The following is a 13614-nucleotide window of genomic DNA, read 5'->3' on the forward strand; positions in this document are numbered from 1 at the left end:
AGGAATCGAAGCGATCGGCAGTATCATCCGATGTCTGTAGAAAGAGAAGAAAGCGCTCCCTTGTTACCTTCCACCAACGTCCACCCCGAGTCTGAGGTATCGGCACAACGAAGTGGAACCTCAGAGTCGGCGCCCGGACCAGCGGGGAGATTGGATATGGTACCCACTACTAGAGATAAGGTGGCTCTGACATCGATCTTCGTATGTCCTCTCCCCCCTCTCCCTTTGTCCGTATCCCATCCCCGATCCGAAGATTCAGATGCCTGTGGTTCATGCTGATGATTGAACATGGTTCAGGTTGGGTTGGCGTTGGTTTTGGGGACAAGTTGGTATCTCGTCTTCTCGGGTGATTTGAAGGTGAGTCGGCTCTCCCCTTAGGAGCTCCTTTCAGCACAATCGAGTGAGAGTGCGAGTGAGGGGATGATTGACTGACTGATCGGCTGTGCTCATCTAGGCAATGGGATGGTTTGCAGTTCATCCGCCGATGCAATCTCTAGCCATTACCGCGTTCTTACTGGGTAAGTCATGTCATGTCGATCGTGAAGGAAACGCACCTCCAGCCTGAACCCTGCATCCTGTGAAGTCAGAAATGAGTAACAGCTGATCATTGTTCGATCAACAGGTATCACACCCCTTCAACCACCCGGGACAAATTCATCGATCAAAGCAACGCGCTTCAAATCGCATCAAAACATTATGCTCGGTCTAGCCCTTCCGATACTAACTATCGGTAGCGTCGCAATGGTATATAACAAGTACCTCCACGGCGCACCGCATTTTACGTCGTGGCACGGTAAATTAGGGTTGATCTCCATCTGCTGGATCCTTGCTCAAGCTTCTATCGGGGCTGCGAGCGTATGGTTCGATGGAAAGTTGTTTGGAGGGAAGGAAAGTGCCAAGAGAGTGTACAAGTATCATAGGTTAGTCCGACTGCACTTTACACACCGGCGGATCCCCTTTTTTCCGATAGTGACGAAGGACTGACAAGCGGATCTGTCATTGTGTGAATCATAATACGATCGATGCAGATTATCGGGATACCTCCTTATCACTCTCATGTTGTCCACCATCTACCTCGCTGGGATCCATTCCGATTGGGCGAACGGACGAAAACATACCAATCTTAGAATCGCAGCTTATTATGTTGGATTACCGTTGATTTGGATTGGATTGGAGCTGAGATCCAGGTGAGCTAGAGTCGCACCGAACGGAATTCCTTCTCGGGCTGTATCTGTTAAGCTAATGTGTGACTATGTCGTACCTTCCAGGCCAAGTAAGATGAAGTTCCTGTGATGCCCCTCTAACGGAGTGCCACGACTAAACCAAAACTCAGTTTGAAACATGTTGCTGTGCTCTGCAAAATGTACACTGATCCCCGTTTTATACACATGCAATTGTTATGCTTGATGTACTCTAGTATTCTACTCTCTATGTACTGCACCTACCTTTACAGACCGGTCCATTCCAATTCTTTGTCAATCGTGAATCTGGCTTCTCCAACCATCGTTTGAGCGTCCTTCCCAACTTTCACAGACCATTCGCCCAACTCAGCCCTGAAGGTATTCCACCTTTCGTCCCAATGAGAAATCGCGTCTGTAATGCGGAGCTGAATCAGTTGTCTGTCCTTGATACGATCATTTCGGTTGATGACACAGTGACGTGTGACTCACATTTGTCCAGGGTTACCTTGGCAGTGACAGTCTCGCCAGGCTGCAGATCATTCACTTTTGTGAACGCTTGAAGAGTCTGTTTAGGGTGTTTCAAGCTCGTAGGCGTTTCTTCCGGTGGACAAGCATAGAAATGGACTGAGTGACTACCCGGTACTTTCCCAGTATTGGTCACTTTCACTTCTACTTCTAATTTCCAGTCATCTGCTTTCTCCGTCGTTGTAGTCGTAGTCGTGGTCGTGGCGTGTGTATCTTGGTTCGTTATTCTGAGATCCGAATAATCGAAGGTGGTGTATGATAGACCATGACCGAACGGGAAGAGAGGTTTAATTCCTCGTTCATTATACCATTTATATCCGACCCAAATACCTTCATCGTAGTACGTCTTCGTCCTTGCCGATTTGTAATTCAAGGCAGCGGGAATATCCGATTCCTTCACTGGTAAAGTGATGGATAATCTACCTGACGGATTGACTTTCCCATACACGATATCCGCGATAGAATTACCACATTCGTTGCCGCCGTACCAGGCATATACTACTCCGGCAACATCATTGATCCAGGGCATGGAGACTGCTGATCCGGCCTGAATCACTACTACGGTCCTAGGATTGGCGTTGGCTACTTTGCTGATGAGCTCGTTAGTTCTCAGTGGTAAGGATAGGTTCGGACGATCGTATCCCTCGCTTTCCCAATCGGCGTTCAGGCCAGCGATGATCAAGGGGACGTCGACGTTTTTGGCTAATTCTACGGCATCAAGTATAGCTTGTTCAGGGTCGATCTTTGTAAATGCGCCGAGACGCAGACCGACGATATTGATTGGCGTCGAATTGACGTCGAGTAGCGTGGAGGGTATTCTGGAATCATGTAGATAGCGGAGTGTGTAAGTCTGCGTCACGTCATCGCACGATCAGCTACGAGCTTTTAGTGATCAATGCCATGTGGACTCACCTTGCCTCCCTCGACTCTGAAAAAGGCTTTCTTGGGGTCTGTTCCCGATCCGAAGTACGCACTACCCTTATGAGCATATGTGGAGTTGTCCAATACCAGCTCATCATCAATCCATAACCACCCTTGACCAGTGACAACCGATTCGAATTCCCATTCTTGCGTCTGGCTGGGCTTGAACAGACATGATATCTCTGTGAAATAATCATCGCCCAGTCTAGGATCGCGGAAATCAGCCATGACCAGATCGGACGTATCCCAGATCTCCTCCACTGTCGGATGTTCAGCTTGTTTCCCGTTCTTGTCTAATGCGTAGTGTTTGAGGTCGAAGCCTGGTTGCTTGCCATCAAGCGTGCAAAATTCTTCACCTAAAATAGGGAGGTATTTTGAGGTAGCAGCACCCAGGGCATACGATAAATCCACTCCATCTGGCTTGTTGACGACGAGACCTTGCCATGGTGAGACAGACCATGAAGCGCGTAGTTGAGCTGATCCTCCCCCAGTGATGACCTTGGCCTTGGCATTTGGACCGATCACCCCGACCTTTTGAGGCTTGTTTAGAGGCAATACATCCCCTTCATTTTTCAGCAAGACTATTCCTTCCCCGCCGATCCTTCTCAGAAGCTTCGCATCTTGTTCTTGATGTTCTGACCTGGTTTTCTCCTTCGTTGGTTTCTGATATACCATCTCCTCGTTCAACTTGGCCAACTTCTGAGCCCAGCTTAACACCTCCGAGACTCGCTTATCCAGCGTCCTAGGATCTATCTTATGAGAGTAGATCATATGCGATACCAATTCTTTGGTTCGCCATTTCGTCGCTCCCGGCATCTCCAGATCTAATCCAGCATTAATAGCGTCCGAGACCGAATAAGTACCATACCAATCAGACATGACCAAGCCGTCATGTTTCCACTCTTTTCTAAGCACATCCTGTAACAGCCATTCGTTCTCCGAGCAATGGGTGCCGTTCAGCTTGTTGTAAGAGGTCATGTATGCCCGTGGCTTTGAATGTTTCTGGACGATCTGGAACGGTCTGAGGTAGATATCCCGGAGTGGTCGGGGAGCGATGATACTATCTTGACCCATCCGTTCGTGTTCTTGGTCATTAGCGACGAAGTGCTTGATCGTAGCTGATATACCTTTATCTTGCAGCCCATTGACGTATGATGCAGCTGTCAAACCTGAGTGAGTTGGATCCTCAGAGAATGACTCGAAAGCCCTTCCGCCCAAAGGCGATCGTTGGATGTTGATAGTGGGAGCTAACAAGCATGAAGCGTTACGAGCCTTGGTCTCGTCTGCGAGTAGGGATCCGCTCAATTCGGCGAGTTCAGGCGAAAAAGTTGCTCCGAGACATGTAGCGTTGGGCAGGGCAGTTGCGGGACCTATATCGAGGAGCACACCGTCAATCTCAGGTCAACATGGAGCGACAACATACTCACACATATGGTAGAAACTCTCTCCTCGTGCTCCATTAGGGCCATCCGTCACTTTAATGCTGATCCAACATGAAACCCGATCAGCAACTACAGCTCTCAGCCGTTATACACAAATCACAAGCTCACCTTGGTATATTCAGTCGAGGGACAGGGACCGTGCTGTAAGTCCATTGAATAAGCTCATTTTAGATCTTTGATAGCTGTGAATGAGGTAGAATATCACCCACTTCCACCAATCTTTTCCTGCTAAGAGCGATATTTTCTCGGCCTCCGTCATTTGCTTGATCAACTCCGGAATGGAAACTGTCAAAAACGACCTATCCATCTCATCATTGTCTACACTTGCCATGGTAGCCAGATTTTACGTGTCCTATTGGCGGTAGGCCCGAAAGATATTGGGTGAAAGCGAGTTATGGTGATAGTCTCCAAAGAAGACTGACAAGATCAATGATCTATCCTACTTCCCGATGCGTGGTCATCGAGGTGCTTTATAGCTGATGACTCGTTCGGTCATTCCTCCGAACAACCTGCCGGCTCGCTCGGTAGGAAAGGGCATCGTCATCGTAGGTCACGAGGACATGGACGAGGGATAAGGGAGGGGCAGTGGACCATAGTGTGGAATGCGTTCGATCTCGGCGAAATGATGTTGAGCACTCCCACCAGGTTCCCCACAAGTCCCTATGATTTTTCCGTTGTTTATCCGAACCATCCGAGATCACGTGTGGAGACGATAGCGGGCTGCTTGGACCTCTCCAGACTGTATTTGGTTCTTCTCTCACTTCCACCTTTCCGAGAATACTTTGACAGGTGTATTGCTCGGTCGACTTATGGTCTAAGGCCCGTTCAGGCCAGGCTCAAGCTGTCTGCTCGAAGCGATGACTCCATCTAGACGGTCGTCCGCATCGCCATCACGTGGCAGCAGTCGACTGAGGTCTGTCTCACCCGATCATAGGGGGTTATACCTTTGCCCTCACTGTAATCGAGCTTTCAAGAAGCATGAGCACCTTCAGGTGAGTCGCATGCAAAGTCACCTCGAGGGTCGATTCTCGACTGACCTTTCGCTCAAATGACCACAGCGTCATGAGAAGACTCGTAAGCTGTCTAACTCCTTGTTACCTTTCATTGGGTCTCGATAGAGAGCTGACGAGAGCAGATACCGCCATTAAACCATTCAAATGCGCCGAGTGTGATCGAAAGTTCAGTCGGCAAGACTCGATGCTTCGACATGTACGGTTAAATCACAAGGTCAATTCTACGGAAGGAGCGGGACTGGCGATGACACCCTTTGACCAGAATGACAGTCTGGCAGGCCCGACTCCGGAGTCATCGGAATTGACTGCCGCCTTGCCCCCTTATGCCGAAGTGTCACAGGCATCAACAGAAACGGGCGACGTGTGGATGGCCGATGGGATGCACACACCCGATTCGATAATACGTGCCACACAGCCTGATGCCGACTTAACGTGAGCATCTTCTTATTCTGCTCACCACGTCATCTCTTTTGTCGGAGTCTGCTTGCTGAGTCGGCTCATATCATTGTCGCATAGTGGTCAGTGTCAGCCGCCGGACATCGCGAGCGCGAATGACCAGGAGAATGGCCTGCATGCCCAACAGGTCGAACCCACTTCAGACTTTCTCCCTTTTCCTTCTTCCTCGGGCTATGACATCTGGCAACTACTGGCGCAAGAGAGTCTCCCAGATTCTCATAGTCTACATGCTTCACCCGAATTCCTTGCGCAACTGGGATTGGATTCCAACCCGTTCTTACATTCCACCTCGATCAACTCAGAACCCTTACATGACAAGGGCAGAGAAGGGCATACTGAGGAGAGAAGGGACTCATCGGAGACTGAACACTTCTTTCTTGACAGATCCAGCTTCGAAGGGCCTTCGCTGGCATCAAGCGGAGTCAACGCGGAGGAACGAGGAGAGTATATATTGTCGGCAACCAGTACCATGATGGCCCGGATGGTGAGTCCGACCCCTCGCTCTGACTTTGCCAGTCACATTGGTGGAATACGCAGACTCACACAGACACCACTCTTTCGCGACAGACTTCCAACATACCGAGCGAAGTTTCCCCTTTGACATCCGACTTCCTGGGTCTCTGTATGAACATGTTCTGGACTCGCATATGGCCGACATGTCCCATCATTCACCCATCAACATTCAACATGCGCCAGACCTCGGCGCCTTTGTTGATGAACATGATCGCTCTGGGCAGTCTAGCATCTCAGAAGAGGAGTCTTCAGGTCAAGGTGAGTCAACTGCAACATGTGCCGATCAAGCTGAACCCGGCTGGTCCTCGCAGGGAACATCTCTGTGGACACTGGTGAACAGGAGCATAACCTTGAGTGTAAGTCGATTCTCTGACCCCTTCGAGAATTACTGATCCTCCGGCAATCTCGCAGTGGCATCAATTGATCGAAAATCGAGCACAGCATGACCCTTGCAACGGGCGGCAGTTAATTCAGACTCTTGCTCTTGGCTTGTTATTCGCCTCTGTTTCAGCCGTAGGTCTCCAAGCTTTCTCACATATGAACCAATCTGTTGATTCGCCCTGAGCCATTTTAGAGCCCTCACATCATCAATGCAGCAGGACTATCGGTAGCGAACGGCTTTCGGTGGCTGCAGCTCTCTGGACAGACCGATGGTTCGAACATTCACAGGCAGCTCATACCTGCTCCTGAGGAGCACCTTTCCTCATCCGATCTGGACTCTCGATGGCGCCAGTGGGCTGTCCTGGAGGATCTGAAGCGAGCACAATGTATGATATACCAGGGAGACTGTGAACTATCGAATCTATCAAGTCTTCCGCCTACGGGTCGCCCTCTCTCTTTAGGCATCGGTGGAATGTGCGATGATGAAGCAACATACCTTGCACCAAACCCTGCCGCATGGCGACGCGCTGCTGAGGCATTTCATGCAAAAGTCCCGAGTGTTCTTTTACGGCCAACCAATCAACTTTATCATCATTTCTTCAATACAGATACCTCCCTCGACAAAGACTTGGCTCTGTTACCGATGATGGCACGGGTCATTTTGCTTGACGGTCTCAATGCCTTCATTAACGAGTATCCTCACTTAACGCACGTCCCCGATTTTGGCCTGGCCGACCTTGGAGCAATAGATCTCGCTTTAGCACGGTATCATACGATCCTCCTCGATCAGACTGTGGATCCAAGGTCAAAGTCGGTACTAATCAGCCGGTGGCACGAAGTATGTATCGTACTCGGGCGCGTCAAAGCAGAAGAAAAGGGATTATCTGGTCTCAACTTATGGGAATCATCGCTTGGACGTCACATGCTATTACATGCCAATGCCATACGACAATCAGTGGAAAATATAAGGATCGGAAGGAACAAGGTACCCTCGCCCACTCACGTGCAATCAACATATGTCGCCGCACTCGTCATTCGTGATTACGTCAACGTGAAGAAGGAGCGTTCTTGGCAAGGTGCATCGACATCCTTCTCGCTGAATAGAGAGGAGGATTGGGAAGAGCTAAATAACTCGGTCGGGGTTTCCTGCTCAAACCTTACGTTCGCGCCACAATCGTATCCAGTCACTGTTGTGACAGGGAAGGATTTTATCCTGTATAGTGGTGTGCCTTTCCTCAATGGTCTCCCTTTAGGCATCCATGATATAGATCCTTTGATCACAGTTCTGGCTGGTCTAGGTAGAACGTATCCGCGAGCTGAACAATTGGCGGCCCAGTTGGATGATCAGTATATGTAGCCTGAAAGTATGTCTATCAGGCAACTGTACAAATATGTTAGCATGCATGTTGTATAAAGAGCGGCGGAACAGGTTTCTCATGACGGTGCGCATTCGAACAATGTATATGACCCGAATCGAGATACATCAACCCATCAAGCTATCTCATCTATCAAGGGAATAGTCATAGAATGATAGATAGGTTTAGGCGGCCATCGAGGGTCGGCTACGTAGCCTACCTCAAACTCCCTTTTACCACTTCCGACCTCGACCTGCAGATTGCCGATGTCAATCTGAGCTCGCGTATTTGGCGGTACACAAACTGCTACTTTCAGATTGTCTGACTCTATCTTCCAAGAACACCTGATCATTCCGTAAGGTGACAAGTGCTTGATCTCGGCAGAAGTGACTGTGCCGCCTGGTCTCGGGGCGATTCTGAATTTCTTCCAACCTGGTTCTAGTGGCGTCAAACCACCAATTGTACCATGCAAAAAGGACGCCACGGCTCCCAAAGCATAGTGGTTGAAGGAAGTCATCTCTCCCGGATTGATGCTTCCGTCAGGTCGCATACTGTCCCATCGCTCCCACTGTAACGATCGTATATGTCAGCCATAGTCTGATGATCCACGAGATAGCAACGGAAATCTGAGCGGTGCAGTAGTGAGACTCACCATAGTGGTAGCACCCTTGTCAACGCAGTACAGCCAGCTAGGACACTGCTTCTCCTGTAGCATACGATAAGCAAGATGCAGCCTATCATTCGCAGCCAAGACATCCAAGATGATAGGTGTGCCGGCGAAGCCGGTCGCCACTTTGAAGATGTTCTGCTTGACCAGCTCCTCTAGGCGTGCTACGGCCACTGGTCGCTGCGATTCAGATAATAAATCGAAGTGTAGAGATAACGCCAAGGCAGTCTGCGAGTCTGATACGGTGCGTCCGGTCTTCGAGACGTAGTTGTCGATATACTTCTGTCGAAGATCTTGCCATTCGGCCTCGAATCGAAGAGCTTCTTCCTCTCGATTGAGTAATCGGGATATCTCCGCCATTCCCCGAGTGACGTGGACGAGGTAGGCGTTCGCCACGAGGTATGGATCTGTTCGACCATCTCCAGGGAAGTCTGGACTGCATCGCAAGTCAGCATGCTACAATCTACTGAAAGAGTCAATGTTTGCTGCACAAAATAACCGGACTCACGGCGCAGCAGGATCAAGCCAATCTCCAAGCTGCGTATCATCCGGCGACTTCTTGCCCCACAGACCGTCCTCGTTCCTCGGGATTCCCTTGCTAAGCCAGGCGAACATACTTTCGTACTGCTCCACCAGTAAACTAGATTTTCCCGACGCCTCATACAGAGAAAGAGGGACTAGCACAGCTGCATCGCCCCAGATTGCCAAAGTCATTCCAGCTTGTTGCGGATAAATCTTCGCCAGAATGTCGGGTACCACGAGCGGAGGTACGTCTTTCTGTTCCGCTTGCTCGATAGCAAGATCTTGCAGCCACCCCGAGAGCATCGAAGTAGTATCGTATAGGAAATTTGCTGTCTTGCTGAATACTTGTTGATCGCCCGTCCATCCCAGCCGCTCGTCTCGCTGAGGACAATCTGTAGGTACTCCAACAAAGTTGCCCTTCATACCCCAGACAACGTTCTCGTGCAGCCTATTGATCATGGGATGAGATGAAGTGAACCATCCAGTACGCTCCATATCGGTGTGGACAACAATTGCCGTAAAGTCGGTGATCCCCAGACCATCGTCGTACCCATCTACTTGAAGGTACCTGAACCCGTGAAATGTGAATTTCGGCTCCCAGCCTTCAAGAATAGAATTGTCTGTGCCGAGAATAATTGTATCTTGACATTTGGCGACTCTTAGAGGTCTCACACCGAGCTCTCCATTCTCGAGGACTTCCGCATGAGAGAACACCAATCTGTCGCCTGAAGTACCATCGGAAGGAGGTCGATTCATCCTGATCCACCCGACAAGATTCTGACCAAAATCTACTATTTTTTTCCCGCTTGGTGTGACGATGAGCTCAGTAGCGACGATCTCCTCCATTCTCCTGATGGGTGCCATATCAAGTATGAGTTCTCCCCCTGGAGAAGGTAAAATATCCACAGGAAGCTTCCCTGCTCGGACTCCTGCCATGGTGACGTCGAATAGCTCTCCATCGTAAATACCTGAAGACAGGATCGGACCCTGAGATGCAGTCCAAGTCGAATCGGTTTTGACTATCACCTCATCATCAATGACTATTTGGGCCAATAGACCGTTCTTGTCTCCGTATAAATTCCTTTTCCCACCTAAGAAACCCAGTCTACCGGAGAACCAACCTTCCGCTACGTATCCTTCTATGACGTTTGGGCCGGAACGCAAGAGAGTTGACACATCGCAAATTTGGTAGTATATTCGATGGTCATAGCTTGTCCAACCTGGCTTCAGGACTTGGGTTCCTACGTTGACGCCGTTAATAGTGATCTCATAGATTCCAAAAGCAGTCGCGTACAGTCTCGCGGGCTTGGCGAGGTCGACCTCCGAAAGATGGAATTCCTTATGTAGCAAAAACGGTCGAGAGGGAGTTTCAAGATCTGTGTGTGGAGGGAAAGGTGAGGTGATCATTTCGGCGATCCAATCGGATCTTTCAAGAAGACCCGCCTCGACAGTAGCGCCGAACCATGGTGTATCTTCCCCGCCACGGCCATTAGATCGAATGGAGATCTTTGCGATTTCGCGTGAATGCAAAGGAGTGGATGGCCAAGGAATAAACAGAGATTTTGAGGTGTCAAAGTGGTAATTCTCCTCCCCCGTTTCTCTGTCAATACGGATGTCGCATGAAATTTGATACCAGTCAAGCACGTCGCCCTGAAATTTCCACGACAAGCTGGGGCTAGCATTGTTTACCAGACCGTCCCCAGAAATGTCGAATTTGAGGGCACAAATGGTGATAGGCGAGTGATTATGAGACATTGAAGCAGTGTTCTGTGATGAAGAGGAGTCAGTACCTATCTAATCACGGGCAACTATCCCGCGCCAATCATGAGGTATTGAGCTCACTTTCATCGATGAATCGCCAAGATAGGAGAAAGAGATGAAGCCCTGGAGAACGTGAAGAGTATTTGGGCGCAAGGTAATGGATCAGTTCGATGATGTACATCGTGAGATCAAGTTGTCGGGCTGTTGAAAGCTGCAGAGATGGACATGAGGAGGATCGGACGCATATTGGTATCCTTCGCATCCAATGCAACACGAAGATATCCCGAACCACAAGTTCCCCACACCCCGGTCCAATCAACAACCGGTCCCACAACTTCTCCGCCAAGGGTTCCCACCTTTCCCTTTTCCCCTCCTTCAACCTATCGCACTCACTTACTTCATGCATTCTAAGGTTGAATACAGAGATTATCCACATCTTCGTGACTGTGACCGAGAAAGTCATTCCATACGGGATGGAGCTAATCCGAAGCCCCGCTTGTCCCCATGGACGATCCACACACTTCTCCACAACATGTCGATCATCAGTCGCCGTCCGACCTAATATATAGTTCACACGGAAATACAGACACCTGTGACCTCGTCAACAGTCCTCAATCTCTGTGCACTATCGACGGACAATCTCACAATGCAGCCTCAGATCGAACATACGATGGACTTGGACATCGATACCAAGAATGACATCCAGACGATCGACAACGTCAACATCGACGCTAGGGGAAATTTCGAGCTTGATTATGCGCCCGACTACTTGACCTGGTCTCTGGCTAAGACAGCCAAGAGGTTCTGGCGAGCGGTTCTCTACTGCACCTTAGCTTCTCTCGGAGCAGTCTTCGATGGCTATGCCATAGGAGGTGAGTCCGACCGTTCTTTCAATGATTCAAGCTGGACTGACTCTTGACCAGTTCCCGGGAACATAATTGCGCATCCCGCATTCATCAAGCAATTTGGCACTATCATGGGAACAACCGGCCTAGAGCTCGACGCTTTACATGTATCAGCTTGGAGTGCGTGCCAAAAGTAAGTCAACACCTGAGACCTGAAAACCTCAAGGTTTGTCACTGACAACGGTGATGTCCTAGTGGTGGGCAGATTTTCGGCATGCTCACTGGACCCGCGTTCAGCGATTTCTTTGGCCGAAAACCTACTATGTGGCTTTTGAGCGGCTTCTTGACGCTTGTCAGTGATCTTCAACCCGTCATTGGACGCTCGGGCTGACATCGATAATCCTGTATATCAGGCAATCATACTGGAAATTGTAGCACGGGAATGGCGAGTATACGCCATAGCCAAATGGTTTGCTGGTACGTCACAATAATACTGTTCTTGTTCAACTTTCTAAATCACTGACCCATCTGTGTTGACAGGCCTGGGAACTGGTATAATTCAAAGTGGCCTGACCGTCTACATTGCCGAAGTTGCGTATGTGCCAAAGCCATACTCGGCCCCCATTTTTGTACAATTGTTCCGCAGCTGACTCCCAGTGCTTCTTCAGACCGGTGCGAGCCAGAGGTTCGATTCTGGCACTGTACAGTTTCTCTTTTGCCCTGGGTGGACTGGCTTCCGCAGTCGGTATGCAGATCATTTCCGCACATGACGCATACCGCTCCATCTTTTACTCCGAATTCGTTCTTCTGGGTCTTTTTGTCCCGGCTTTGATCTTTGCGCCAGAATCACACAGTAAGTGCCCCCCTCCCTCCTCTGGTCCTTCGTGTCTCTTGAGCGGTGGGCTGATCTTGGAGACTCTCTGGGACAGCTTGGGCTATGCGAAGAGGGAAGGAAGATCAAGCTAGACGAGCGATGCGTCGACTGTATGCCAGAGTCGAGAGCTACGATCTGGAGATAGAATTCGATATGCTCAAGAGGACCGTGGATGAAGAGCGTAAAGAGAAAGCAGACAGGTTCTGGAGACAGTACATCGAATGTTTCCAAGGGCCGAACTTGAGAAGAACCATCGTTTCCTTCATTCCTCTAGCGTTCCAACAAGTAAGTCGACCCTACAAATCGTTCGGTGATGGCTTATCACTTCTTCCTCTTCTCTGTCGTGCTGGAAATGAGAGTCGAAAGCTGACGCTTTTTTCGCCTACTGTAGTTTGTGGGCTTGGCGTTATTCTTCGCGTACACAACATACTTCTTCCAACTAGCCGGGTATCCTCATCCGTTCGAAGCGACCCTGATCCAAACGTGCATCTTACTCTTGTTCCTCGTGATCTCCTTCTTCCTGTTGGACACTATCGGTCGACGACCCCTCCTCCTCGTCGGAGGCTGTATCATGGGTATCTGTTCCTTCACCGTCGGCGGTATCGGTTTCATGGAGACACTGCCCGGAACAGCACTGGTCAGCTTGACGTGCCTCTGGACAGCCTCGTACTCCCTCTCGGTCGGTTCAGTCGGATGGGCCTACGTGGCAGATACGGCCAGTCCCAGATTACGAGCCAAGACGGCCGGTATGGCCGCTGCTGGAACGGCCATGTTCGGCTTGATCTTCCAGTATACCGTCCCGATCATGCTGAGTCCCCAACAAGCCAATTGGGGCTTGAAGATTGGGTTCTTCTTCGGTCCATTAACTATCTTAGGATTGGTGATCGTCTATTTCTTCGTCCCAGAAGTAAGTCTCACCAACCTCCTTGTTCATTGATCTGTCTGTGATTTGTGCGGGAGGAGTTGGCTGACGCACGTTTGTCTGCACCAGACTAAAGGGCGGACTTATGCTGAATTGGACGAGTTGTTCGAGAAGCGGATCCCAACGAGGCAATTCAGGAAATACATCACAGAGGTCCAGGCTGCCGCTGCGACAGGCTCTGGTGATGCTTCGGCTTAAAGGCTAGTTATGCACAGAACGATTTTGGGTGACGCGGG

General features: G+C 49.9%; 5 protein-coding genes across 5 annotated transcripts; 3 read left to right on the forward strand and 2 right to left on the reverse strand.

Moving 5' to 3' along the window:
* Window positions 1-30: 30 nt before the first annotated feature.
* On the forward strand, window positions 31-1191 carry I303_105732 (uncharacterized protein; the record flags this gene model as incomplete). Its single annotated transcript, XM_018409045.1, has 5 exons — window positions 31-201; window positions 298-357; window positions 455-518; window positions 623-920; window positions 1029-1191. 5 exons carry the CDS (start codon window positions 31-33, stop codon window positions 1189-1191), a joined length of 756 nt encoding a protein of 251 aa, XP_018261317.1.
* A 256-nt stretch (window positions 1192-1447) lies between these two features.
* On the reverse strand, window positions 1448-4400 carry I303_105733 (uncharacterized protein; the record flags this gene model as incomplete). The annotated part of the gene is made up of 6 exons (XM_018409046.1): window positions 1448-1593; window positions 1671-2556; window positions 2619-3997; window positions 4055-4110; window positions 4178-4210; window positions 4279-4400. 6 exons carry the CDS (start codon window positions 4398-4400, stop codon window positions 1448-1450), a joined length of 2622 nt encoding a protein of 873 aa, XP_018261318.1.
* A 926-nt stretch (window positions 4401-5326) lies between these two features.
* I303_105734 (uncharacterized protein) lies at window positions 5327-7789 on the forward strand (the record flags this gene model as incomplete). Its single annotated transcript, XM_018409047.1, has 6 exons — window positions 5327-5514; window positions 5599-6022; window positions 6106-6309; window positions 6363-6407; window positions 6463-6564; window positions 6626-7789. The coding sequence occupies 6 exons, from the start codon at window positions 5327-5329 to the stop codon at window positions 7787-7789; spliced, it is 2127 nt and encodes a 708-aa protein (XP_018261319.1).
* A 134-nt stretch (window positions 7790-7923) lies between these two features.
* On the reverse strand, window positions 7924-10731 carry I303_105735 (uncharacterized protein; the record flags this gene model as incomplete). Its single annotated transcript, XM_018409048.1, has 3 exons — window positions 7924-8355; window positions 8440-8890; window positions 8963-10731. 3 exons carry the CDS (start codon window positions 10729-10731, stop codon window positions 7924-7926), a joined length of 2652 nt encoding a protein of 883 aa, XP_018261320.1.
* Window positions 10732-11383: 652 nt separating this feature from the next.
* On the forward strand, window positions 11384-13576 carry I303_105736 (uncharacterized protein; the record flags this gene model as incomplete). The annotated part of the gene is made up of 9 exons (XM_018409049.1): window positions 11384-11609; window positions 11661-11775; window positions 11838-11934; window positions 11996-12059; window positions 12123-12177; window positions 12251-12435; window positions 12512-12741; window positions 12848-13363; window positions 13448-13576. 9 exons carry the CDS (start codon window positions 11384-11386, stop codon window positions 13574-13576), a joined length of 1617 nt encoding a protein of 538 aa, XP_018261321.1.
* Between the last annotated feature and the right edge of the window lie 38 nt (window positions 13577-13614).

This window comes from Kwoniella dejecticola, chromosome 7, assembly GCF_000512565.2.
Source record: "Kwoniella dejecticola CBS 10117 chromosome 7, complete sequence".
NCBI classification, from domain to species: Eukaryota; Fungi; Basidiomycota; class Tremellomycetes; order Tremellales; family Cryptococcaceae; genus Kwoniella; species Kwoniella dejecticola.